This window comes from Alexandromys fortis, unplaced genomic scaffold (genome assembly GCF_014885135.2).
Source record: "Alexandromys fortis isolate MF-2015 unplaced genomic scaffold, M_Fortis_MF-2015_v1.1 scaffold_130, whole genome shotgun sequence".
Lineage (NCBI taxonomy): Eukaryota > Metazoa > Chordata > Mammalia > Rodentia > Cricetidae > Alexandromys > Alexandromys fortis.
The window spans coordinates 3,612,629-3,637,931 of record NW_026068016.1 but is presented as its reverse complement, the minus strand read 5'-3'; the positions used below and the strand labels follow the sequence as shown (position 1 = coordinate 3,637,931).

At 41.9% G+C, this 25,303-nt stretch overlaps 1 protein-coding gene across 1 annotated transcript in view; it reads right to left on the bottom strand.

The window, feature by feature from the left end:
* Positions 1-25,303, bottom strand: part of Tmem260 (transmembrane protein 260) — a 62,719-nt gene that overhangs the window by 25,830 nt on the left and 11,586 nt on the right. Inside the window, exons 4-8 of the mRNA XM_050162395.1 lie at positions 11,960-12,137; positions 10,436-10,549; positions 7,274-7,453; positions 4,405-4,445; positions 1,164-1,247 (exon numbers count right to left, since the gene is read on the bottom strand). Of these exons, the coding sequence (XP_050018352.1) occupies positions 1,164-1,247; positions 4,405-4,445; positions 7,274-7,453; positions 10,436-10,549; positions 11,960-12,137 (597 nt within the window). The remainder of the gene's footprint in view (positions 1-1,163; positions 1,248-4,404; positions 4,446-7,273; positions 7,454-10,435; positions 10,550-11,959; positions 12,138-25,303) is intronic.

Sequence of the window (25,303 nt, the reverse complement as noted above, 5' to 3'; positions counted from 1 at the left end):
TACCAGCCCCTAACCCAGCCCTAACCCAGCACTCTGGCATCCAGACAGACATCTTCAAGCAATAACCGGAAATGCAAACCAACATTAATCCTTGAATGCTTACAACAGTGGAAAAGTTGTAATGACCCTCAAACAGGAGAACATCTAATTTCCCAGTACATCTTCAGCTACAGTTCAGGCCAGTGGTGGACTTGCTATGCCTGGGTTCAATCCTCAGCAACACAAAAGAGACATAAATTAATTTTCCCATGATGACATGGTAGAATATATTATATAAACATTAAAAAAATCTGTTTTTTTTATTATGGGAAAATGTTAACATTATTTTATAATGTTAATGATTAAGCAAATAGAACTATAGATATATGTGTATTTACAAACTAATACATCCAACAGAACAGGAAGTAAATAAATAAAAATAAACAGTTTTAGTATATAACCTGGCCTCAGCTCATGGCGGCTCTGCCTCAGGTTCTGTTGGGCTTACAGTCATCCACCACCATGCCTGACAAGAAGGCCTTTTCTTTTTTTAAATGAGTGGAGAAATTAGATAGTTGTTGGGTTCCTTTGCAAGTCAATAATAAAAATTAGCTACAGGCAGAGTAAAGGACCAATCCAAGGTTTGAGATGATCAACTGGTCAATCTTTCAAGTCACTTCTTTGTAATCATAAGATAAAAAAAGACATCAAGAAACAAGACATTTGCCATAACAGAAATTGTGGTGGTTGAAAGAAAACGATCGGGAAAGGGAGAGGCACTGGTAGGAGGCGTGGCTTTGCCACAGTGGGTGTTCACTGTGGGGCTGGGCTTTGAGATCGCCTATGCTCAAGCTATGCCCAGTGTGGGCACAGATTCCTGCTGCCCTCGGATCAAGACATAGAACTCTCAGCTATTCCTCCAGCACCATGTCTGTCTGCATGTCATGTTCCAGCATGGTGACAATGGAAAAACCTCTGAAACCTAAGCTACCCCAACTAAATGCTCTCCTTTATAAGAGTTACTGTGGTCATGGCTTCCCTTCTCAGCAGTAGAAACGAAGGTAGAAATGGTTAGGCGTTACTCTAAATGTAAGACAATACTGGTAGCGCTTTACAGTAACACATAAGACACAGGTTCAACATGAGAACATGGGACGCACAGGAGCAAAGGGAACATTACTCACTTTCTAGTTAAACATATATTTGCCCAAACTGCAAGAGCTTGGATGTTGAATGAAAGTTCGGTCTTCATATTTATTATTTGTGAACTGAAAAACAAAAAGCCAGAAAACAAAGTACTTTATTGTTGGCATAAAAGAAGTTCAGTAAATTTCAAACAAAATTATTTTATCAATAATACAAACAGACACTGTAAGGACTGTGGTCTTTTTTTTTTTTTTTTTTTTTTTTGATTTTCAAGACAGGGTTTCTCTGTAGCTTTTTGGTTCCTGTCCTGGAACTAGCTCTTGTAGACCAGGCTGGCCTCGAACTCACAGAGATCCACCTGCCTCTGCCTCCCGAGTGCTAGGATTGAAGGCGTGCGCCACCACCGCCCGGCTCCTGTGGTCATATTTTAAAATTATTTTTTCTTCCTTCAAATTTTGAAAGGGGTTGAGAAGTATCACTGAAAAAGTCAACCAGTTCTAAGACATTTTCTGATTGCAGTATTTGGTTTTCAGCACATAGAATTTAGGATTGAAAGTAGTTTAGAGCATAGGATCTTCAGAATGGCTCAGAAGAGAGTGATTTTGAAGGGAACGTCAGAGTTTCTCTTGCTAGTACAGACACAGCCACTGGTGACTTAACCATTCAAATAAAACTCTGAAGATTTAATTATAAAAGGGAAAAAGGCCAAGAGGAGGGATTCTGCCATTCTTTCTGGGTTATCTTCTTCCTTAAGCAGCTTCCTCATTTTCCACATTATTTGTTTTGGAAAGTGGTTAAGAATCTCAGAGAAAAGTGTTCATCTTATTTTGTATAACTGTGCTAAATCCTTCCATTAACTAATGAGCACTTTCAAGTGCTATGGGAGTCCTAAACCTGCCACACTATTTAATCTCTATACCAAGAAACACGTCTACAAACTAAGGCGATGTTATTCTCCCTACTTGATAAAATGTCAAGCCATAATTATGGAAGCCATATAATGAGTATTTTCTCATGGAGACACATGTACTATGAAAATCTACCCCCACTCATTTATAAATACACTTGAAAAATGGATTCTGGCGTGAGGCCCATTTCTTCAAAAGAAATAAAGTCAGATTCAAAATGAATTCTTAGACATCTGTTGCTTAAATGTAAACTCTAAACAATGTCAGTTAGGTTAGGTTCAGTAATTTCCTGTACAGGATTGCAATTTACAGGTATTCATGGGTAAAGAGTTAAATTTGCTTGACTGGAGAAGGGTCTATGACGAGGTTCCATCACTGTGAAGGCCGCTCTTATAGTTGATTATTCCTCTCCTTTTTAACAACCTATCCACCCGACACAGCTCACTCCAGGAATTATTCCCTCAGTGTGAGAACTGTCTCCAGCACGCATGGTGATTGGCTCAGGGTATGGGTGTGACCACTCATTTTCTGAGCAGTCTATGTTCTGCATAGGACGTCTCACAGCTCGTCTTTAGTAAGTCCGAAGGAGGAACCTATTATGTGTGACTTGTATAAGCTGCATATGTGCTTCAGACTTCACTGGAGTTCATATGAGAACCGAGGTCAAACACAGCAGCAATCCTGGGAAGGCTGAGAGGAGCAAGGAGTCTACTTGAGCTGGCTCAGAGGCACTGGTCATCTGTCTAAAGAGGAAATAGGCTCCTTCTCACCTTCCCCCCTTCTCCCCCTTCTCTACCTCTCCGTAAGAAAGTACTGTATAAGCTGTGTCAAACATTCAAAGAAATACTACAATTCAGTTGAGAGAAAACTAATGATAGCACAGAAATATTTTCAAGATCTGCTCTGAACTGAAAATAGAGTAACAAAAGTATATGTTTCTTATGAATCCACTTTAAAAAACAAATTATAAACGACAGCAAAAATATAGATAAAATATTAACATACCGGTAATAGTTATTATCCTTGCATGTTGAAATTAAAGGTCATATACATGGATCTAATCTACATGGGAAGCAGAAAAAGACAAGATCTCCTGAGTAAATTGGGAGCATGGGGACCATGAGAGAAGGTTGAAGGGAAGGGGAGAGGCAGGGAAGGGAGCAGAGAAAAATGTACAGCTCAATAAAAATCAATTAAAAAAGAAATTAAACGTCATTTTAATTTTCTTGTTTTTTGTTTACTTGTATTCCAAAAATTTCTATGATTATATATCCTATTTTGGAATAGTGAAAAAAATTAAAAACAAAGGAAAACTATTAAGTATTGTAGTTAACCAGCACTTTGGAGACTGAGACAGGAGGACTGTGAGTTCAGGGGCCAGCTTGAGTTACATACTAAGACCCTAACTCTAAAAAATAAAGGGAGAGAGGAATCTGTTGAGAATCACAGACAATGGGGGGCACATATACTTTATTCTAGCTGAGGCAGGAGGATTTCTTGTTACAGGCTAGCTTGGGCTATAAAGCTAGTCCTTGTTTAAGACAGACCGACGGATGGATTGACAGACAGATGGATGATAGACAGACAGACAGATATAGATTTTTCTTTTACACAGTCCAGAGTGTTCCAAAGCAGAAACTAAAAAAAAAATCACATCAATGTTATAAAAAAACTTGTATTCTAAAATTTCATATTTGAAGAATTATAATTGGTATTGATAATTTTTAAAGTTGACATGGATAGTTTTCAAGAGCTTTAATCTCTGTAGGTTTTAAAGCAAACATTAATCCATTCTTCAAAGAAAACCATTGGTTAATACATATGACATATATTTGCTTAAGCTGCCTCTAATAAGGTTAGATGTTAAAATAGGAAAGTCAAAAATACAGCTTATGACAGCCAAAAGGAAGTTATAAGAGACTATATATATATATATATATATATATATATTCAGCTCTAAAGGATTAAATGAGGAGAATTCAAGCCAAAATAATAAGAAAAAGTATTCAAATCATGATGAATGCAACTTTCCAAATGACCCTAAGAGACAGGTAACAGGAAAGCCACAGGGAAGAGGAAGTCACTGTCAGCCCAACCCCATACGGGCATCTTGCACGCAGGTGGGACATGTGGTCCTCAGCCCTGGCCAGTCTCCCACTGGCCTCACACACTGCTGTGCTGACCGCTCGCCTTGAGCCCTCCTAGTGAAAAGCTGAAGCACTTGGCAATGCAGGGGGCATACACAGCTATAAATCGTGGAGGTGAAAACTACTTCTTGGACATACTTCTTAATAAAGAAAGGAACGAATAAGAAACCTCCCCAAATAGATAACAGAAAATTCACTTAAGATAGTTTTAAAACCATACTCACAGTAATATTGTAGACATACTGGATCCTATTTCAGATTTGGCCTAAAAAACAGAAACGTTCATTTGTACAAGCATTAAACCAAAGTTTCTTTGTCATTAAAAATGACTGCATTTTTAATGTTCTTGATTTAAGAGCTTCATATTTTAAATATACAACCCAATGTTTTTCCTTACTCAGTCTTTGAAGCTTCGCTGAAGTTCAGAACCAGTGAAAACTAATCTTGGGCACCTTAGGAAACTTTAGAACTGGCTAGAACTCAGTTCAGCTGTTGCGGAAGGAACGCCGTCAGGCAGAGACCTCACTCTTACATGTCTGCGGCAGTCTTCCTGCTCTTAGGGCTGTAATGAGGGCCTGACAGCCCCAGTTCTCAGCACTGTGTGATGATACTAATCTTAAATCCGAGAGTACCCTCAACCTACACTTCTTAAAAAGTCAACTCGGAACAAGCAGAAGATCTGAATTCAAATGAAGCGTCCGCCGCTAAAAAACAAAATGCTTTTTGTATACATCTATCACGCGTCTGTGCACACGTATTACACAATGGCCTGTGTGTGGACATCAGAGGACAACCGATGGGAGTCAATCATGTGGATGTGGGTTCTAGGGGTTGAACTCAGATCAACAGGATTGGCAGCAAACTCCCTCATCTGCTGGGCCAGCTTGCTAGCTTCAATCTACATTTTACAGATTAAACCAACTCTCTATATCAAGTAGTAATGAACAATTATTCTTTATTAATCTCTTCTATAATGAAGTATTTCCTAGATATCATATATATGTACACACACACACACACAAACACACACACACACACACAAAATGCATACTTAAAGGATAAAGAAATAAATCTTCAGGTTAACCATTCAGGAAACAAAACCTAGCTTGTTATGAGGCTTTAAACCCAGCACTGGGAGTTCTAGGACAGCCTGGGCTACACAGGGAGAATTTTAAAATGGAGGCAGAGACAGGTGGATCTCTGTGAGTTCGAGACCAGCCTGGTCTACAGAGCTAGTTCCAGGACAGGCTCCAAAGCCACAGAGAAACCCTGTCTCGAAAAACCAAAAAAAAAAAATTTTTTTTTTTTTGAAATTTATGCCCTGGCAATGCTGAAGCATGCATGGGCAGCCGGTATATGGCAGTTCTGTTGAACTTGTCCATATTGGGTTTCATGGTCTAAGTTGATGAGGGTGACTGGCCAGGTCTCTTCCTCAAGAGAGCACCAGATCTCATTACAGATGGTTGTGAGCCACCATGTGGTTGCTGGGAATTGAACTCAGGACCTTTGGAAGAGCAGGCAGTGTTCTTAACCACTGAGCAGATGAAAAGTTTTTGCACCCTGTTAAAACTCTCTGACAATGCAATAATCCAAATCAGACCAAATCAAATGGAATTAGAAAAAGCCCAGGTAATGGATACCAATACTTCTGTGTGGCCTTCCAGCCCCCTAGAGAGGAGCCAGGGAAGGAAGACTGGAAAATCACGTGTTTGTTCTCTGGGGGGCAGTTTAAATAACCTGTGGGAGTGGTCTTGAGCATCTCTGGGGCTAGAGGGGGTGGCATCGTTGGGCTTTCTCGGAGGTGGAGTCTGGACTGAGGCAACTCCCAGGGGAGGGGGCTTGGGATGGAACTTCCACCCAAACATTCCAGACTCTTTGGATATATGGAGCCAGGGGCTGAGTGAAGTTTCCACCCAAACAGGCATCTCTCTTTAAAAGCAAACAAATGAAAAAGAGACAAAGAAACAAAACCTCATAGGTACAGTCAGGAACCCCACAAACTCTTGCAGGTCCCTCCTTCCTGAATTACTACTACCCACTTCATATGTGTTTACTTGTTGATTCAGAAGTCTCATGACAGACAGCTGGCCTGGAACTTGTGACCTCCTTTGCCATCTTGCCTGGCCGCTCTCCCACCATTCAGAAAAAGCTTCCCTACTCTTGTATGTGGCCTTGAACAGTAATGTCAACTTCTGAGAGATTTAGAAGTTTGTCAATGGTAGTCTTCTGAAATTTACTTTCTTAAACAAAACACAGGATAGGAGCATCTGAGGAAACCCTAACACCACTGTCTATATTAAAATATATCTTCATTTCCCCTTTCCTGTATCCTATTGAAATTACACTGACTTTTCCCTCCATGCCTCAGGGAAAGCAGGCCTGTTGAACTCTAACTTTGGAAACTTACCTTCCTCTAGTGAATCTTACAGACTGCTTTTCCATTTAACACTAAGCAGTAACATGAATTCTATTCATCAAGAAAAGAACATCTTGGGGCTGGAGAAAATGGCTCATTGTTTAAGATTCCCAGCTTCCACATGGTGGTTCACGTGCAACTCTGGAGCCAGGAGATCCAGCATCCTCTTCTGGTCTCCGTGGGCAGTAAACACACATGGTGGACAGATATACATTAAGGCAAAACTCCCATGCACATAAAAAAGGCCCCCAAATTTTAAAAAATAGAAGTATAAATAAATGAAAAGGAAAGGCTAAATCCAAGGTGGTACACATTGATAACTTCAGCACCAGAAGTGGCGGCACGGAGATCGTAAGCTGGAAGCGAGCCTATGCTATGGAGTAAGACACTGACTCATAGAGTTAAAAACTAAAGAGAGCATGTGTCAGGGGGACTGTCACCACAGTGAACAGCATAGGTGAGTAGCACAGGTGAGCAGCACAGGTGAGCAGCACAGGTGAACAGCACAGGTGAACAGCACAGGTGAGCAGCATAGGTGAACAGCACAGGTGAGCAGCACAGGTGAAGAGCCACATTCCAAGGGACTAACAATCCTATGCACTGCTCTTTCAGTCAAGGTGCAGACCAAACACAGCTGCGCCACTTGTTTCCTGGGTGGGCTTTAAACGTGAGCTTACCAGACTGAATGTTCCATATTCCTCCCGGAGGAAATGTGTCAGGAAGCCCCGCAGTGTCGTCTGGTCCCCCCAGGTCCAGCGGGCGCGATTGAGGTAGGATGACACAGGCAGGTAGACATAGGGCAGTAGGCCGGCAGAGAAGGCCAGAGCCAGCCTCAACAGAGAGCTAATGGCCAGCTCCTGCACAGAAGCACACAGTGGGGCATGTTTATTTCAGTCCATTCGTCCTGAACGTCAAAACCACATCAGGAAATGCGTCAACTGTGTTTGCTTAAAGCTGATCTCTCGATTTATATTAAGTCGCTACAGAACACTATGCTAAACCTTCTGATTACTGAGGATTACTAGAAAATTGCATCAGCCTCGATTCCTTTTCGTGGCAAAACCAGAGTGGAGCATTAGCGAAGACTAAGTATCAAGTGTGCCGCATCTTTTACATTTAAACCATGCCATGCAGCATGACACTGTTGAGATGAACCACTTGGAAGTGACTGCATGCTATTTGGCCCCAATACTATCTTATGCTAATTCATCTTCATCATCAGAAGTGGCTTTAACTGTAAACTTCATTACACAGTGATGACGTAATTCTTTCCAGAGCTTTGGACATTTCACGGAAGTGTTTGGTGTAGACAAAGCTAGCTTTTATCCCCATTTCTCTCCCCTATGTTTAACGGAACACGAAAGGAATTTGCTGTTCCATGTAACCCATGTTGTTTCACGTGCTCCACCGGAGGAACCCTCACCTGTGCATGTCTAAAACAAAACAGTATGAAAACAATTATAAAGATTAAGTCCAAACAATATGAATTCCGGCATTCTAGAAACATTCAAGCCTTGTTTGCTTTAATAACTGGGAAGGGGATCTCTTATAAACATTGGAATTGGAAACTTCCACCTTTTTCCCTTATAAAATGAGAAATTTATCTGTGGGAATGAATATAAGAGCCAGGACTCAACTGACAGATACTGTAGAATAAGCAGCCGACGTCTCTTTGCATTTTAATACAAATATTCTTAATTGAAAAGGAAGCGTTTTCTTCTAGTACTGATCTCATTTGTGATTTCTCCAGCAGAAACGAGACGCACAAAAGTCACGGCACGAGAACAGTAGAACGGTCTCATCTGACAGCAGGCAGCTGCTCTTCTTAAAAGTGGGGCTGGGCAAATGGATGTTTACAGTTTTGGAGGCACTGCGCATTATAAAGTTGAATTTAGAATTGCAAAAAACCAGTTATTATATTGTTTTCCTTTTGTATAAGAAATAGGCAGGGACAACTCCATGAGGGTTGTCACAGATGGATGGGCAGAGCTTCCCTGTCCTGGCTGTACACTGTGATCACCTGACAGGGACTTCTCCCTTCGCAAACAGAATGGTTCGGTGTGGGATTGGGTTTCAGTATAAATGCACACATATACATATACCTATGTAAACCTGTAGAAACACACACAAGCACACACAAATTACTACCCAGGATCCCTTGACTTCCCTTTCTGCTAGTTAATGGAAATGAAAGAGCCATGTTGAAGAGTCACATTGCCCAAATCCATCAGTAGCCTACCCCAGGACAGAGCAATAGTCCTTAGCCCAGGCTCCACAGTGTTAACCTTGAGTCCTAAACACTTTACCCAACTTATATGGATTGTCTCCAATCAACCGGCAGGTGCTTCCCATAAAATAAACCTACTCTGCTGAGGTCAGAAGTCTGAAACTAGAGCAGGCAGGGCTGCCTGCCCACCCCTCCAGGTCCCCACTGATTCAGGAAAAGCAGATGTGCTGCCTCAGTTTAATCCCATAGAAAACCCGTTATTGAATTATAGTCTTTAATGTTAACTGTTTGCCTTAAATTCATATATTATGAGATATAAACCTGGCTGCCTTTAAACTCCCTGTGTAGCCTAGCTAGGTCTCAAACTCTCAGACCTTCTGCTTGTGACTCCTGCATGCTGGGGTTACAGTCATGTACCACCACATCTAGACATGTCTTCATCTATTATCCAAGACTTACACAAAGAGCTTCTGTATACGCTATTAAACAACACTGTTAGCATGGAAACCTTGGGTTAAAGAGCCAAACATCAATAAAGAACAGTCTAAAAAGTGCTGGTTAAGCTGTTCAGCATCCCCCATGTGAGGACTTGTATGACTGACGTCACCGGACTAAATTCTAAGAGAAAGTTGCTTTTGGCCACTATTGTTTCCTTTTTATAATCACATAATAAGAATTTTATAATCTCCACAGTACCCTCTTTTGCTTTGTTAGCAAGATGTGCTGAAGTATAGTAAATACAATTATTTAAAGCTTTAGTATACTTATTTTCTTATTTCCTAATAATTTTATTATATGCTTTATGTGTTCTCCATTATAATTCCAATTGTAGTTGGTATAATTAACACATAATGCGAGGTAAATGTCACTGAGTTTGTTGACAGAGAAACAACAAGTACAGTGAGCGCCCAGCACTGCTTTAGAATGGCCGCGGTTCTGGAGGAGCTCAGAGAGAACTCAGGACATTTGCCTTCCTGCCCACAGGCCACGATGGACTCACTCCCTGCCTTCTCCTGCCTGGATCTCCCAGCGTCTAACAAAGAAAAGTCTGCATTGTTCTCTCCGCCATGTTAATTAACAACAATGTTTTCCTTCAGAGAAAGATAAAAGGGGAATGAGCAGTTTTCAATTATAAGGAGGAATTCTGCGGGCTCTGAGGAGACAGACTATCACTTCTGACTTCAGTGAGTTCACGTCAGCAACGCTGCTGTCTGTCTTCAGCTCCAGCACCTGGAGCAAGCGGGCAGCACAGACACCACTCGAAGAATGAAGCGCCGGTGCTTGACCGCCTGGAATTTTAGGACGTGCGTGCAAGAAAACCATTTAGGAACCTTGATATTGCTGCTCTCAGTCCCTTCTGTTTCTCCTCACTGAGGTGCTGTCAAGAATCATGAGGAAAATCATGAAGTCGGCCAGATGCCACCACAATCAATATTGCATAATTGTGTAAATCCTTTTTAAAGTCAATACCGTTAAAGCCCCAGGTCATTTATGCGTTACAAAAAACTCAAGAAACATTAAAGCCCTAATTTTTCAGATAACACAAATGCTGAATTGAACCTATATGAAATAGTATGAATTTTAATTTTTGTAATCAAAGAAAAAAACCTACCTTCTCTTTCAGAAGTCGGAAGAGAATCCAGGGTATTATGCATAAAACATAGAGTACGATTGTGTGCTGGTTACACAAGCTAAGGCCACAGGAGAAAGCACCAATAACTGCTATCTGAGAACGAGAAAAGAAACACTAGTCAGAACATCCCCTAGAACTCAAACACAGCAGTAAAAGTCCTCATGCACCTGCAAAGCTTCTGCATGCCAGGCAACGAGAGCCAAGCAAGCCCCGAGACGCAGAGCGTCTCGTCAATAGTCACCACTGCTGGTCAGCAGTGTGCTGGGTGATTTCTCTCCATTCTCCCAAAACCCTGTTCTGACCCGAAGACCACCTTCACACTGACTCCTGGGAGCCCCCACAATGACGGGATACTATGTAATTCCTAGCTGAAGTCTGTCACCAACGCTCAGTAATTCTGCTTTACTTCTTCTCCTGTTCAATAAATAAAACTTTATTTAGAACTCTGCTTCTCTCAGAGGGGCTTTTCGTTGTTACGGAACATGCAGTTGTTTCATAACTGATAAGGACCCTATCCTTGGGCACACTGCAGGCAGGCCCCTTCTAGCTCTTCTCCACCGTCCACTTGCAGCACAGATCTTGAACACCCCACTTACACACCCATCACACTCCACATCTCATCGGGGCCTGCTCCCTCCCAAGAATCTTGCGAACTTGGTTTGGCCCAAATTCTCCTCTATCCATATCTTTCACTGATTCCCTGCCAGATCTTTGGTTAGAAATTCCTACTTTTCTTTATATTTGGAGTTAAGTTTGCTACCATGGTCTCATAGCTGAATCCAAGAAAGCCTGCTTACACCCCTTAGCAAGGAGATGGCATGTATATAGCACATGTTTTTCGTTAGCACAATCAGAAGAGAAGGTTGTTTTAAACCAAACACTCTAACAGCATTGGGGATTTACAGGAACCACAGAAAAAGCACGGTATCTTTTGTTTCTGAACTCTAACAACAAGGTGGCCTGAGCTGGGACGATGCAACCCCGCAAGGTGTAGGATTAAGTGCTTAGAAGACAAGGCTCATTCACACTGTAGATGACTGTGGAGCTGGTCCTCTCTGAACGACCTGGTTTTCACATCTGATGTTCTTCTGGGTAACAATAATTTATAACTGTGTTCTTCCATGTGACTAGCGAAGAATCAGCGTACTATCATAGTACATTACTTAAGGTGGTCCACCTGCAGGTTGGTCTCACAACATGCATGCGTGTACACACACACACACACACACACACACACACACACACACACACGTATGAACCAAACCCATTCTTCCCTCAGGACTCGCTAGATATTTTATAATACCCGTTCTCCAAAACTTTCTGAACTCCTGAGGGGGGAAGTTCCATTTCTAACAAAAGGTCTGAGGACAGTCTCTCCACCTGCCCAGATTACCCTAATAGGAATCAGAATAGAAAATGTGGGCCAAACCAAAGTTAAAAAGAAATACATTTCTGTCTAAAAATTGAAACAAAACTGATTTCACTTTGATCAAAATAGCTTACCTTTGATCTCTCCTTTGCGGCGGCTGCCTCCTCAAAACGCACAGTAAGCGCCATGAGCAGCCCCACAAACAGATTGTTTAAGCTGAAAACCTCAGCTGCAATGGACCACTGCCATGTTAGGCGAGAAAATGAAAACACCCCCGCAGCAAGGATTCCTCCAGCATGTGAGCCAGAAAGCCTGCAAACACAGATAACATGAAATCTCTTTCCAACAAAAGGAGCGGACTTGATTTTTCTTTCAGAAAGTCTACCAGCAGAAATTACGACAATCACCCAGCCCTCTCCCAACAACTACAACCAACACATTCTTCACACAGTTCCACCAGATGTTAGTTCGGAGGCCCACACGTTAACAAAGCGACAGGCCCAGGGACAGAATGAGGTTCAGTTCTCAGATCAAACTCTAGGACTTGAGCCAGGTCAGAAACCTGTAGAGATAGCAGCTGCAGATAAACCTGTCATTTCCCTGAACATCCGCAAAGGAAGACGGCCTAGTTGAAACTGAGATTTGTTTAACTGTGAAACCAATGAAATGGTGAAACATCCATTGAGAACCCTTCAGACTTCACACCTCATGGACGCTGGATCCCCATGCGAGATGGCGGAGGGCTTGGTCAAAGCACTTGGTGATGTCAACGTCTTGTGCAGCTATGATCTTAATTTCTAACTGCTTTTTTGCTTTAGACAGAGTGAAGATAAATTATATTTTCTAAAGGGGCAGATAAGAATATAAATTTCAAGAAACATAAAGAATTATATGTTACACTTGGAAACAAACTGTTCACTAAATGCCGGCAAGAGCCATGCAGCAACCCCATGGGACTCTGCACCTTAGCGTGGACATGCGATTTGAGATTGGGAATACCACCCAGCACACCAGAGCATGTCGGGCCAGAACAAGTCCCACCTCGCTATAAATCTATAACCACAAAACTTAAAACAACTACTGATTATTTCAGGAATTTTGGAAATTCAGAAACTGAGTTTCCTACATTATTAGGCAATTAACCATTACTTAGTATTTCAACTTTATTAGAAAATCCAGTAACCATTACTAGACCTAACAATTATGATATTAATTGCTCTAAGCCATTAGTTTTCAGATGGTTTTTTACAAAAATTATGAAATAGCCAAGTAGTAGTGGCACATGCTTTTAATTCCAGCACTCAAGGAAGCAGAGACAGGTGGATCTACTGGAGTTTGAGGCCAGTCTCGTCTACAGAGTGAGTTCCAGGACAGCCAAGGCTACACAGAGAAACTCCGTCTTGAAAATAATAAATATAAAAATTATGATGTGATTTCTATTAACTACTTTAGAAAAGTAGTTAAATAAAACTTTTGACATTGGAGCTGGAAAGATGGCTCGTTGGTTAAGAGTGTGTACTGTTCTCCCAGAGGACCCAGGTTCAGTTCCTAGCACTTACATGGCTACTCACAACTATCTGTAACTCCAGTTCCAAGGGATCAGATATAGAGCATCCAATGCCCTCTTCAGACCCCCTCAGGCACTGCATGCACACGGTGTACTGACATGCATGCAGGCAAAACACCAGACATATGAAATATTAAAAAATAAATCAATCTTTAAAAAAATTCAATAACCCAGGAACTGGGATTTAGTTCAGTGGCAGAACACATGCACGGTATACATGAAGACCTAAGTTTGACAGAACCAAAAATAATAAAATCCACCCTCATCAAACTTGTTTCCTAATTTCTATTTGCTATTGATTTCTGTCCTTTGCTTTTTTGTTTTTGTTGTTTGTTTGTTTTTCAAGACAGGGCTTCTCAGTGTAGACCTGGCTATCCTAGAACCCACTCTGTGGACCAGACTGGCCTCAAAATCAAAGAGATTCACCTGCCTCTGCCTCCACAGCCCAGCTCTTTATTTTATAAAAAGAAGAATTTCTGCCAGGTAGTGGTGGTGCACGTCTTTAATCCCAGCACTTGGGAGACAGAGACAGGCAGATCTCTGTGAGTTCAAGGCCAGCCTGGTCTACAAGAGCAAGTTCCAGGACAGCCAGAAATACATAGGGAAACCCTGCCTCGAAAAAACTTTTTAAAAAAAGAAAAAGGAAAAAGAACTTTCCATGTTATTCAGAGTTTCTCACTTTCCCAGAGATCCTGACTCAACTCACAAAGTTACTTCCAGCTTTTCAGTGACTTTGCTCTGCTCACTACTTTTGGGCTGAATTCCTACTGTCTTAGACCCAGCCTGTCTTTTGTCTTCCAATCTATTCTGCAATTTATTATATTAAATTCCTTAAAACATACTCTTCATGACTACAAGGCCCCAAACTTCCAAACTCTTCACTGTCTGCATGTTATCGGGAATCAACCAGCCTGGAATCCAGTCTCCCACTAGGCTGGATCGCATCCTATGGCTCACACCGGCATTATGATCTCTGCTGACTAGGTGTGGGCCTCAAAACTCCCAGCACACTCTGCGGCTCATACTGTGCCCCTACATACAATACCTTTCTTTCTTCTCCCCCTATATTCATATGTTACTCTTTTTTCAAGTGTCTCTCAATTCTCAAGCTTCTAGCGCATCTCTGGGTACCTCTAGCATCTGTCTGCATTTATAACAAGCACTTAGCTTCAAGCACACAGAGGAAATGACAAGACAGTGAATTAGCCCGAAAAACATTTCTGGGTTTTGTTTTTTTGAAACAGGGTCTCACGATGTAGCCCAGGCTAACCTCAAATTCACCATAATCCTCCTGCCTCCACCTCTGGACTTCTGGGATTGCAAATGTGCATCGCTACAGCTTTATCTCTAACAACTGAACGGAACTTAGCTTCGTCTATCAAGTCAGCTCTGGAAAGCCGTTGTAAAACACGGCATCCTTCTTCCACTTAAGACACAAATTAGCCCCCTGGAAGACATGACGGACTGAAAGGTAAGGACAGAATGAGCTGGAAACAAATTCACTTCTTAAAAGTTCTTTGTATATAGCCCTCCTGTACACAGGTGATAGAAGGGCTGAGGAAGAAATCAGATAACATCACCCTTCACAATAGCCACACATAGCACAAAATATCTCGGAGAAACTCTGACCAAACAAACAGAAGACCTGCATGACAAGAACTTTAAATCTTTGAAGAAAGAAATTAAAGAGCACACCAGAAAGTGGAAAGATCTCCCATGCTCTCGGGTAGGTACAATTAACATAGTAAAAATTGCAATCTTACCAAAAGAAATCTACAGATTTAATGCAAGGTCCATCAAAATCCCAGCAAAATTCTTCTCAGACATTGAAAGAACTGTACCCAACTTCATATGAAAGGACAAAAAACCCATAATAGCAAAAAAAAAAAAACAAAAAAAAACAATCCTGTACAATAAAAGAATTTCTGGAGGCATCACAATCCTTGACTTCCAACTCCACTATAGAGCTACAGTACTGAAAACAGCATGGTATTGGCATAAAAACAGACAGGAGGACCAAAGGAACCGAATCGAAGACCCAAATATCAATCCACACACCTACAAACACCTGATTTTTTGACAAAGAAGTAAAAATATCAAATGGAAAAAAGAAAGCATAGTTAACAAATGGTGCTGGCATAGCTGGATATCAACATGTAGAAGAATGAAAATAGATCCACATCTATCACCATGCACAAAACTCAAGTTCAAATGGATCAAAGACCTCAACATAAAGCCAACCACACTGAACCTCATAGAAGAGAAACTGGGAAGTATACTTGAACGCACTGGCACAGGAGACCACTTCCTAAATATAAACCCAGTAGCACCGACACTGAGAGAAACAATTAATAAATGGGACCTCCTGAAACTGAGAAGCTTCTGTGAAGCAAAGGACATGGTTAACAAGACAAAACGACAGCCTACAGAATGGGAAAAGATCTTCACTAACCCACATCAGACAGAGGTCTGATCTCCAAAATATACAAAGGACTCAAGAAATTGGTCATCAAAAGAACACATGATCCAATAAAAAATGGGATACAGAGCTAAACAGAGAACTCTCAACAGAGGAATCTCAAATGGCTGAAAGACATTTAAGGAAATGTTCAACATCCTTAGTCATCAGAGAAATGCAAATTAAAACAACTCTGAGATTCCATCTTACACCTGCAAGAATGGCCAAGATCAAAAACATTGATAACAACTTATGCTGAAGAGGTTGTGGGGTAAAGGGAACACTTCTGCATTGCTGGTGGGAATGCAAGCTGGTACAACCCCTTTGGATGTCATTATGGCGATTTCTCAGCATATTAGGAAACAACCTTCCTCAAGACCCAGGAATACCACTTTTGGGTGTATATCCAAAGGATGCTCAATCATGCCACAAGGACATGTGCTCAACTATGTTCATAGCAGCATTGTTTGTCATAGCCAGAACCTGGAAACAACCTGAATGCCCTTTGACCAAAGAATGGATAAGGAAAATGTGGTACATTTACACAATGGAGTGCTACACAGAAAAAAAAAAAAAGACATCTTGAAATTTTCAGGACAAATGGATGGAATAGAAAACATCATACTGAGTGAGGTAACCCAGACCCAGAAAGATAATTACCATATGCACTCACTCATACGTGGTTTTTAAACATGAAGCAAAGAAAACCACAAATCACAATCCCAGAAAACATAGACAGCAATGAAGACCCTAAGAGAGACATACATGGATTTAATCTACATGGGAAGTAGAAAAAGACAGGATCTCCTGAGTAAATTGGGAGCATGGGGACCATGAGAGAGGGTTGAAGAGAAGGGGAGAGGCAGGGAGGGGAACAGAGAAAAATGTAGAGGTCAATAAAATCAATTTAAAAAAGAAAAGAAGCACACACACACCATGAATACATGTTCTGTCACTGACGATACAGAGTACAAACATAACAGGTATTCTCTGGGGGAGCAAACACGTGCAGTTGATGTAACACTAACCTAACAAGAGGAAATCTGCAGTGTTCCCTCCATTTCCAGTTAACCACATTTTGAACAATTAAATATCATTTAGAAAGGAGAAGAAATTTGTCCTTCGAGGGAAATCTTTTTGTGACCTCTGTAGAGGAACATGTGATTTCACTTAGGAAGGAGATCTGGCGGGCACCCAGGGATAGAACCCGTGGCCTTGCACATTCTCCGCAGGGATTCTACCCACTGAACTGTAGCCACAGGCCCTGAGGCTGACTCTGTATATACCGGAATTTATGACATAAATAGTCACTGTCTTATTTCCACATCATTTCAACTTCTAGATCCTTTTAACCTGGAGTAGAAGGCTGAGCATCTGTGTTTTTCATGTCAGGCTGAAGTTATGTTACCATGTTGTGTTTATGTGTGTAAATGAGCCTAGCTTTTAGTGACAGATTCTAATTTCATATTTACCTGTGCTTAATGTTCTGTCATTGAAAATTTAATATTTACACATCCAGCTACTTATATCAAAATACCAACTTTTATGTATTTGGGGGTTTAATTGTGATGTGTATTTTTGAATATATAATTATTATATAAAAATAAACTATGTAGGCTAAACCATATTATATAAATTTATTTTATTTCAACAACATTTTATGACTCAAATCTGAATTTCCCCTAAATGCACATATTTTAACAGTTTTTAAGATTTTTTTAACACCCAGAATCAGCATTACTGACTGCATAATTTTGTAACATGCATGAAATGGTGGATTACGTGGGTAATTTGACATATGTGCTGTGAGAAATGCCAGCACTTGATACATACAAGACACCCTCCCCCCACCACACCACACACACACACACGCACACACACACACACACACACACACACACACACACACACACACAGTGCTGGGGCTTAAGCAGAGGGCCTCAGGATGCCAGGCCTATGCCCCACAGCTAAGCTCGTCCCCAGCTGAGCACACGGCTTTGTCCGCAGTGATGGGGTGATGGATGGCAGCTGGGGCTGGAGACCGCAGAGCCTATGGCTATGGAGCAGCAGCAAGCGCCAGCCTGGAAAGGAACAGCAGAAGGACAAGGACGGAGTTCCTGTAGAGAAGGGATGGGGACAGGGAGTGGACTGGCTTGGGGAGGAGGCAAAGGCAGTCATAAGAGGACAGAGACTGAAAATGGAGGGCGAAGGGCTGAGGGCACTGTGGGCACGGGAGAAATGGGCCATCTGAAGGCTAAAGTACGCTGGGAAACAAAACTCGTGTTGCAAAAGGAGACATCTAAGTGTCAGAGGCTGGTGTGGGCCGGTTACTGAAAACTGGACTCTTGCTGAAGGCATCTAAGGACAGAAAAGAGTCCAATAAGGCAACATTCAAATTTCTACAATTTTCTAAATTTAAATTTGTCCTGGAAGCAAAAGTTCATGAGGCTATGAGGAGATGGGCTCCCTCCAGAACGAGGCAGAGCCAGGCACGTGGAGTCGGAGCTCTCTGCTGACACGGCAGTTTAGCTGAGGACGAGGACGCTCTAGGCTTTGGAGAAGGACTCCTTCACTGCTTCTGCAGGGGAGCAGTCTCCTCACGCTGCTTGAATCCTCCTTCCTCAGCATGGCCTGACGAGCTTCATCTGGCTCTTATGGACCAGCTGGTCTCGAACTCACAGAGATCCGCCTGCCTCTGCCTCCTGAGTGCTGGGATCAAAGGCATACACCACCACCGCCCGGCCTGCCTTCTTCTTTCATACTCTAGTACACTACTGCAAACGGCTCCTGCTCACCCCAGTGACCCAAGGCTTTCTGGAGCTCTGCAGTGCTGCCGCTGCTGCGATATCTCTTCCAGGGACACTATTGGGGTGATTTCTGGGACCCTACACTCCCCTGCTCCCTTATATAGTTCTGGATCCTCCCTTGGTGGTTTCTCTCAATGTTCGTTTCCCACGAACTCAACACTGATATTTGCCACAAACTCCATTCTCTTCATGCTTAGAGATTGCTCTCCTTACTTTATATAACTGCACTGGTTTTGTCTGCTACCTTGATTTCAACTAACAACGACACACTGAAAGGAGCGCCCTAGCATACTGCATTTCTTAGTTTCAAACGGTGTATGGCCAACTGACTCCTGTGTGGCTCCATAGCTGATGTCAGTCATTCAGCAACTCCTCTCTGCCAGCCACAACTCCTGCTATTTTATTGTCCAGCTTCATGATTTTCATTATTTACTTTAGCTGTGTAAGATAAATGAGGGTCAACATTTCTTCTTCTTCTCCCCATGAATATTTCACAACTTGCCAATTTTATGCAGTAACTACATATTTCTGTTATTTTACATGTATGTTTGCCATGCATATATGTACCATGTACTTATAGTGCCCATGGAAGCCAGAAGAGACCATCAGATTCCTGCAACTATAGTCATAGACAGCTGTGAGCTACCACATAGGTGCTGGGAGTTGAAGCTGGGCCATGTGCAAGAGCAGCAAGCACTCGTAACTGCTGAGCCATCTCTCCAGTCTATCTATCACTATGAAAGCCATGTCCCTCCATTTATATCATAACAGCCCCATTTCAGCTGTTAGAAATCCCCTGCGCTTAAACCAGCCCAAAGCATGGTAATCTCCAAGGCCTATGCTCGCCATCACCACCCAGAGTGAAGGGTTCCAAACAAATCCAATCCTGCGTCTCCTGGCACCTAACCCTTTCAATGGTTCCTCTTCCATCACAACCATAATAGAAGTTCATGACCAGCGTTAAGCTCTGTAATGATTGGTGTCAACCTACAGGCACCGTATTTTTCCTTTCCCTCTTCTTTTTTCTCCTCCCTTCCCTGCCCTCCCCACTTCCTGTTGTTTCTGGGATGATGAGAAACAGAGCATCATAGAGAAGGTCGTGGTAGTGGAAAGCTGCTGGCCTCAAGCCAGCCAGGCAGCAGCAGGACCAGAAGAGGCCAGAAGGAGACAGACCGCCAAAGGTACGTCTCTCATGACCTACTTCCTCCTCCCAGGTCTCACCTCCTAGTTCCCATCGCCTACAAATGATGCCATCAAATCGTGACTCCACCAATGGACAAAGCAGCAGATGATGTCAGAGCCATTCTGTCAGGACTAGAGGAAAGAATGGGTCAGATGACGTCAGAGCCATTCCGTGAGGACTGGAGGAAAGAGTGGGTCAGAGGGAGGAGGACAGGGAAGAGAAGGTGGTGCAGTAGCATGGATATGATCAAATACATTACACACATGATGAAATTATCAAAAAGCAAACATATTAATTAGAGTAATTAAAGTCCATCAACTGGCCTTCACCACATGAACCCTGTAGAGTCAAATCCTAAGGCAGGCTGTTTGCCCAACTCCCGGCTTCTTCAGGGCCCCTCTCTCTGGAGCACAGCTAGCCTTCGGCTGGCTAACTCAGGAAAGGCGCCAGGCTGTCTAAGAACTTTTACTTTTACTGAGACTAGGGTAGGGTAATTGCCTTTCCTCCAGGGGGTCAATAATTGAAATGTATTAAGTAGATACTTAATAGACAAGTTTTTTATATTTCTAAAACAAATGTTTCTTAGGAATATAAACTTTTTATTGTAAACAATCAAATGATAAGAAAACCAGAGCTGGATAACTTAGAATCCTCTATACAATGTATTACAAAGCCAAAGGAAGTTTGAACTTCTGATGCCACTAGGTAACCATGCCAACACAATAGTGCATCACAGACTTCTCTGATATCTACACATTTGGAGAAAAGTTACTTAGTTTTTTGAAGATAAATGTTTTTCACAACTGTGTATTTTATATTTAAGACATAATATTAAACTTCCAATGGACTCCAAAGAACAAGGGTTCTAATTACCTCAACCTAAGTCCAGCAATTTTTCTTTCATTCTTTTTCATTCTCTCTTAGTATTAGGGATCCAAGCCAGGACCCTGTACATGTTAGGCAAGTTCTCTACTCATCAAAACATCTTTCAAATCAAGCTTGTAATTATTCCATTATTCAGAAGGAAATCTTGGTCTGGTGAAATGGCTCAGCAGTTAAGCTTGGTGCCAAGACTACATGACAGAAAGAGAACTAACTCCCTCATGACGTCCACATGCAGAGCACACCATGACATGGCTATGCGCGCACATGCAGACACAAACACACGCACACACTAAATAAACAAACAAAGAAATAAATCACAAAAGTTATTTTAGGTTTGGGGCAAATTTTGTTTCTTTTAGCAACCATGTCCTTGGAAGCTGGAGAGACAGACAGTTTAGTAGTTAAAAGCATTTGTTGCTCTTGCTGAGGACCTGGCTTCAGTAGCCAAAACCCACAAGAAGGCTCACAATCATTGTGAATTCAGTTCCTGGAGATCCAATGAGCTATTTGTGGGAACTTTGTGGGAACCAGGCAAGCATGTGGTACACATACATACATACATACACTCAGGCATAACACATACATACAAAATAAAATAATTCTAAAAACTTAAAAAAATATGTCCTTTATGGATTTGTCTTTACAGTTAGAAAACTTATAGCTTGGTAACAAGTGGAAAATGAAAGGATTCACCCTGTTACATTAATTTTTAAGACGTGCATATGGACGCATCTTCTAGGAACGAGGGCACGCTGGCTCACTCAATGGACACATCTAGGAACGAAGGCACGCTAGCTCACTCAATGGATGCATCTTCTAGGAATGAAGGCATGCTCACTCACTCTTTCATCATTCTGGACTTTCACCTTTCAATAGTCTTTTGGAAAGAATGCCAAAATAACTGATGTGAGAGCACTTTGGTTCTCACATTACTTCATCCGTTCTTACAAAATAAATATAATAAATAATAAATACAGGGGGTAGCAGTGACACTGTCTTTCGCGTACAGATGGGTAACAAAGTTCCTTACATTTTCCCAATGTCTGGACAAAGTTTAATAGCATACCCATTGTCTGTTTTGCTGAATCAAATATCAACAAACACTCCACATCAGTAAGGCCCAGCACAGTAGAGTCAGAAAAACATTAATTGTGCAAAAGGTATTCTAGACGATGCCACAAAACTCTTAGTGGTGAAAACTGTTTGAAGTGGTGTGCTCTTAAACGTGTTACACAAGAAAAGTGACTGAGACCATGCTTCTGAGTGTGAACGGAAGGGCTCTCCTAGGAGTCTATGGACTCCTTGGTCTCCAATGAGTCCACTGCCCTGTCTGATTCTTGAGCCCTGTAATTGCCACTGCTAACGACGAGGGAGCATCTTGTGAATAACCAGACGAGATAGCTGAAATCTCCTTTAGAAGAAACTCGGGTCAGAACACCCTCTAGATATCCTCTCCGCCCCACAAAGCTACAACGTGCAACTTTTTCAGTTATGATTTGTAAGTAGGAGAAAATACCATCAATCAATTTCCTACATATAACAACTGCTCCACACAGTAACAGCCCTAATGTCTTGCTAAGGAGGCTTCCTCTCAAACATCAATGGGAGGAATGGGCACAGAGATGTACAGCTGTGACCCCAGCACGTGGGAGGCTGAAGAGGAGGAGAGCAGGTTCAGTCAGTCTGGGCTTCTCTCAAAAACAAGCCAAAGAGAAAGGAGGGAGAGTGTCTAATTTGATATTAATATTTTAATATGACTTTTAAATGAAATTATTGATCTAAGCCCACAAAACAAGCTGTCATGTAACTACCCATAAAGTCTATCTGGCATATAAACTAGAACTATCTCCCCAGATAAGACAAAACAATTGTCACCAATCCATAGACTAAGTCTGATGCTTAAAAATTATAAAATAACCTAACCCCACTGTAGGGCTGGAGAGGTGTCTCAGTGGTTAGGAGTGTGGCTACTCTTCCAGAGGACATGGGTTTGATTCCTAGCGCCCACATGGGAGCTCACAACTTTAACCCCAGGGCACCCAGCACCCTCTTCTGGCCTCCACAAGCACTACATGCAAGTGGTACACAGACATACTTGCAGGAAAAGCACCCAAACACTTATTAAAAAAAAAAAAAAACACTCAAAAGCTCCATTGTGTTTTCACTTGGCAATCCATGAACTCTATCTCAAAATTTCTTTTAGTTTCATGAACAAACCTATATAAGTAATCTTTCCAAAAGGCAAATAGTTAATTATCTGCTAAAGTTGAATCTTGAAATTAAAATTTAGTAAAAATTAAAAGACATACAAAAATGTATGACTGATTTATAGTACTTGATCACACCAATAGTAACCAGGAGGGAAAGAAGTTAAAGGGAGGTTGTACTGAGCCAAGACATAGAAAACAGTCTACAGACGCTGTTTCCATCCTAACGTAAGAACAGTTTGTGATGAGTCAACTAGAGTATGAAAAACTGCTTCCCCTTCTTAGTCCAGTTTTATAATGTTAAGTCAAAGAAGATATTATCTCAAATGAACTACCCATTCTTAGAAATGTAAGCCTGGTAAGCTATACTGAAATCACACATTTTGATAATTTAAATAATACAACCACTGTGTTGTAAAGGGTAGCCAAGTATCAATAACCAAAGCCAAGTTTTTATACTGCTGAAGAGGCAGATTTAATTTTAAGGTCTCACACTAATAATTAGAGAAAAACAAAGATACAGATGATTTAATATATTGTATTCAAATCATGAAGTATGTTTTGTTTGTTTGTTTATCTATTTATTTATCTATCTATTTATTTATTTATTTATTTCAGGGCAGGGTTTCTCTGTAGCTTTGGTGCCTGTCTCTGAACTAGCTCTTGTAGACCAGGCTGGCCTCGAACTCCCAGAGATCTGCCTGCCTCTGCCTCCCAAGTGCTGGGATTAAAGGCATGTGCCACCACTGCCCGGCATGTGCCACCACTGCCCGGCATGTTTTATTTTTATGGTATTGGGGTTTGAACCCCTACTAAGTGATAAGTTCAGCTCTCTTTAAATTCTGCCTGTCTGTCTTCCTGCCTGCCTGTCTCCTTTCTCCTCCCCTTCCCTCCTTTCCCCTCCTATCTGTTTGTCTGTCTGTCTATCTATCGTGTGTGTGTGTGTGTGTGTGTGTGTGTGTGTGTGTGTGTGTGTGTGTATGAATTTACTGGGGATTGAAGTCAAGGTTCTTGTAAATACATACTGAGCTACATACCCAGGCCTCTGTAATCTTGTATTTTGGGGGATGAGGTCTCTTTAAGTTCCCAGACAAGCCGTAGACTTACTGTATATCTCAGAGAGGCCTTGGATTTGCTGTATTCCTACCCCATCCTCCTGATTATAGGCCTGCCCTGTTAGGTCCAGTTTGTTTTATTTTTTATAAACATTCTATGCATAAATATGTGGTGTATTTGTAGTAAATGAATATTCTTGACTGCCTTTTGCTTGGGTTATCACTAAAAATCACGTGGTTCACATTCAGGAGAACACAGTGGTACTGTAGAGCAGACGGACACAACGACAGTATGAGAAGGATGCTCAAGCCTCTTCGGTCCCACTGAGTAATGCGAATGGCAGAATGCTCCACTGAGGTGCAGTAGGAAGCCCATGGCAGTGAGTGTGAGCCTCATAACCCTTTGGCTAAAACATAACCACCTTCTTTTGGTCCATAACATCTCCAGAGAGGGTTCCTAAGAAAGCTGTTGATTGTGTGGCAGTTTTCTCACTGATAGCAAAGCACCCATTTGCTGAGACAATGGATAAACCAGGTTACAACTTACACCACCGGCACAGGTTTGCCATAATGCACGTTTTTTTTCCACTGCACGGTACATGATTTTCATGTATAGTCACATATCTGTCTAACCGTCCATCCGGAGGCAAATAATAGAAACCTGAGATGCGTTCCAAACACACATTCAGTGTGCCTTATAACGTCCCTGAATGTATTTGACGTCAGTGTTACTTGCATACAAAGAGCTGCACTGGGGGTGCACTAGCTTTCGCCCATACTCCTCTCTCCCACTTGCAGTAAGCAGAATGGAGGCAGGCAGGCCATGAAGCAGCAGGCGAGCACTAGTGGTAACTAAATTGCTATCAGCGCCACTTCTTACGGATAACTAAAGCACAGCAGACTAGAGCAAGGGTGCGCTAAAGCAATGTGACCAACTGCACGCGCACCAATCTTACCCTTCACGCTCTCTCCGCCTCGGTCACATAGCTGACATCACAGCGTTCGTCTCTCCAGCCTATGAGAGAACGGTCACACCAGGACTCTGGCAACAAAGCACTTAGTAACGTTACACTTCTTTCTCCTGGTGTCACTCAGCATTCTTGTAGCAAATGCTCGGGGCATCTGAAGTGCCAAGTTCTAGTCAGTAGTCAGATGGGAGTAGGGGATCTCATGAACAAAACCCAGCAGGTGAGGACATGGAATATTCAAGCTGGCTCCCATCTTTAATAAATTTACCAGGAAGTCCTTCTCCTGTATTTTAATCTTGCTGTCACTCCTGAGAAGGTCACTTCTCGGCTACTTTCACTTCATGAGAG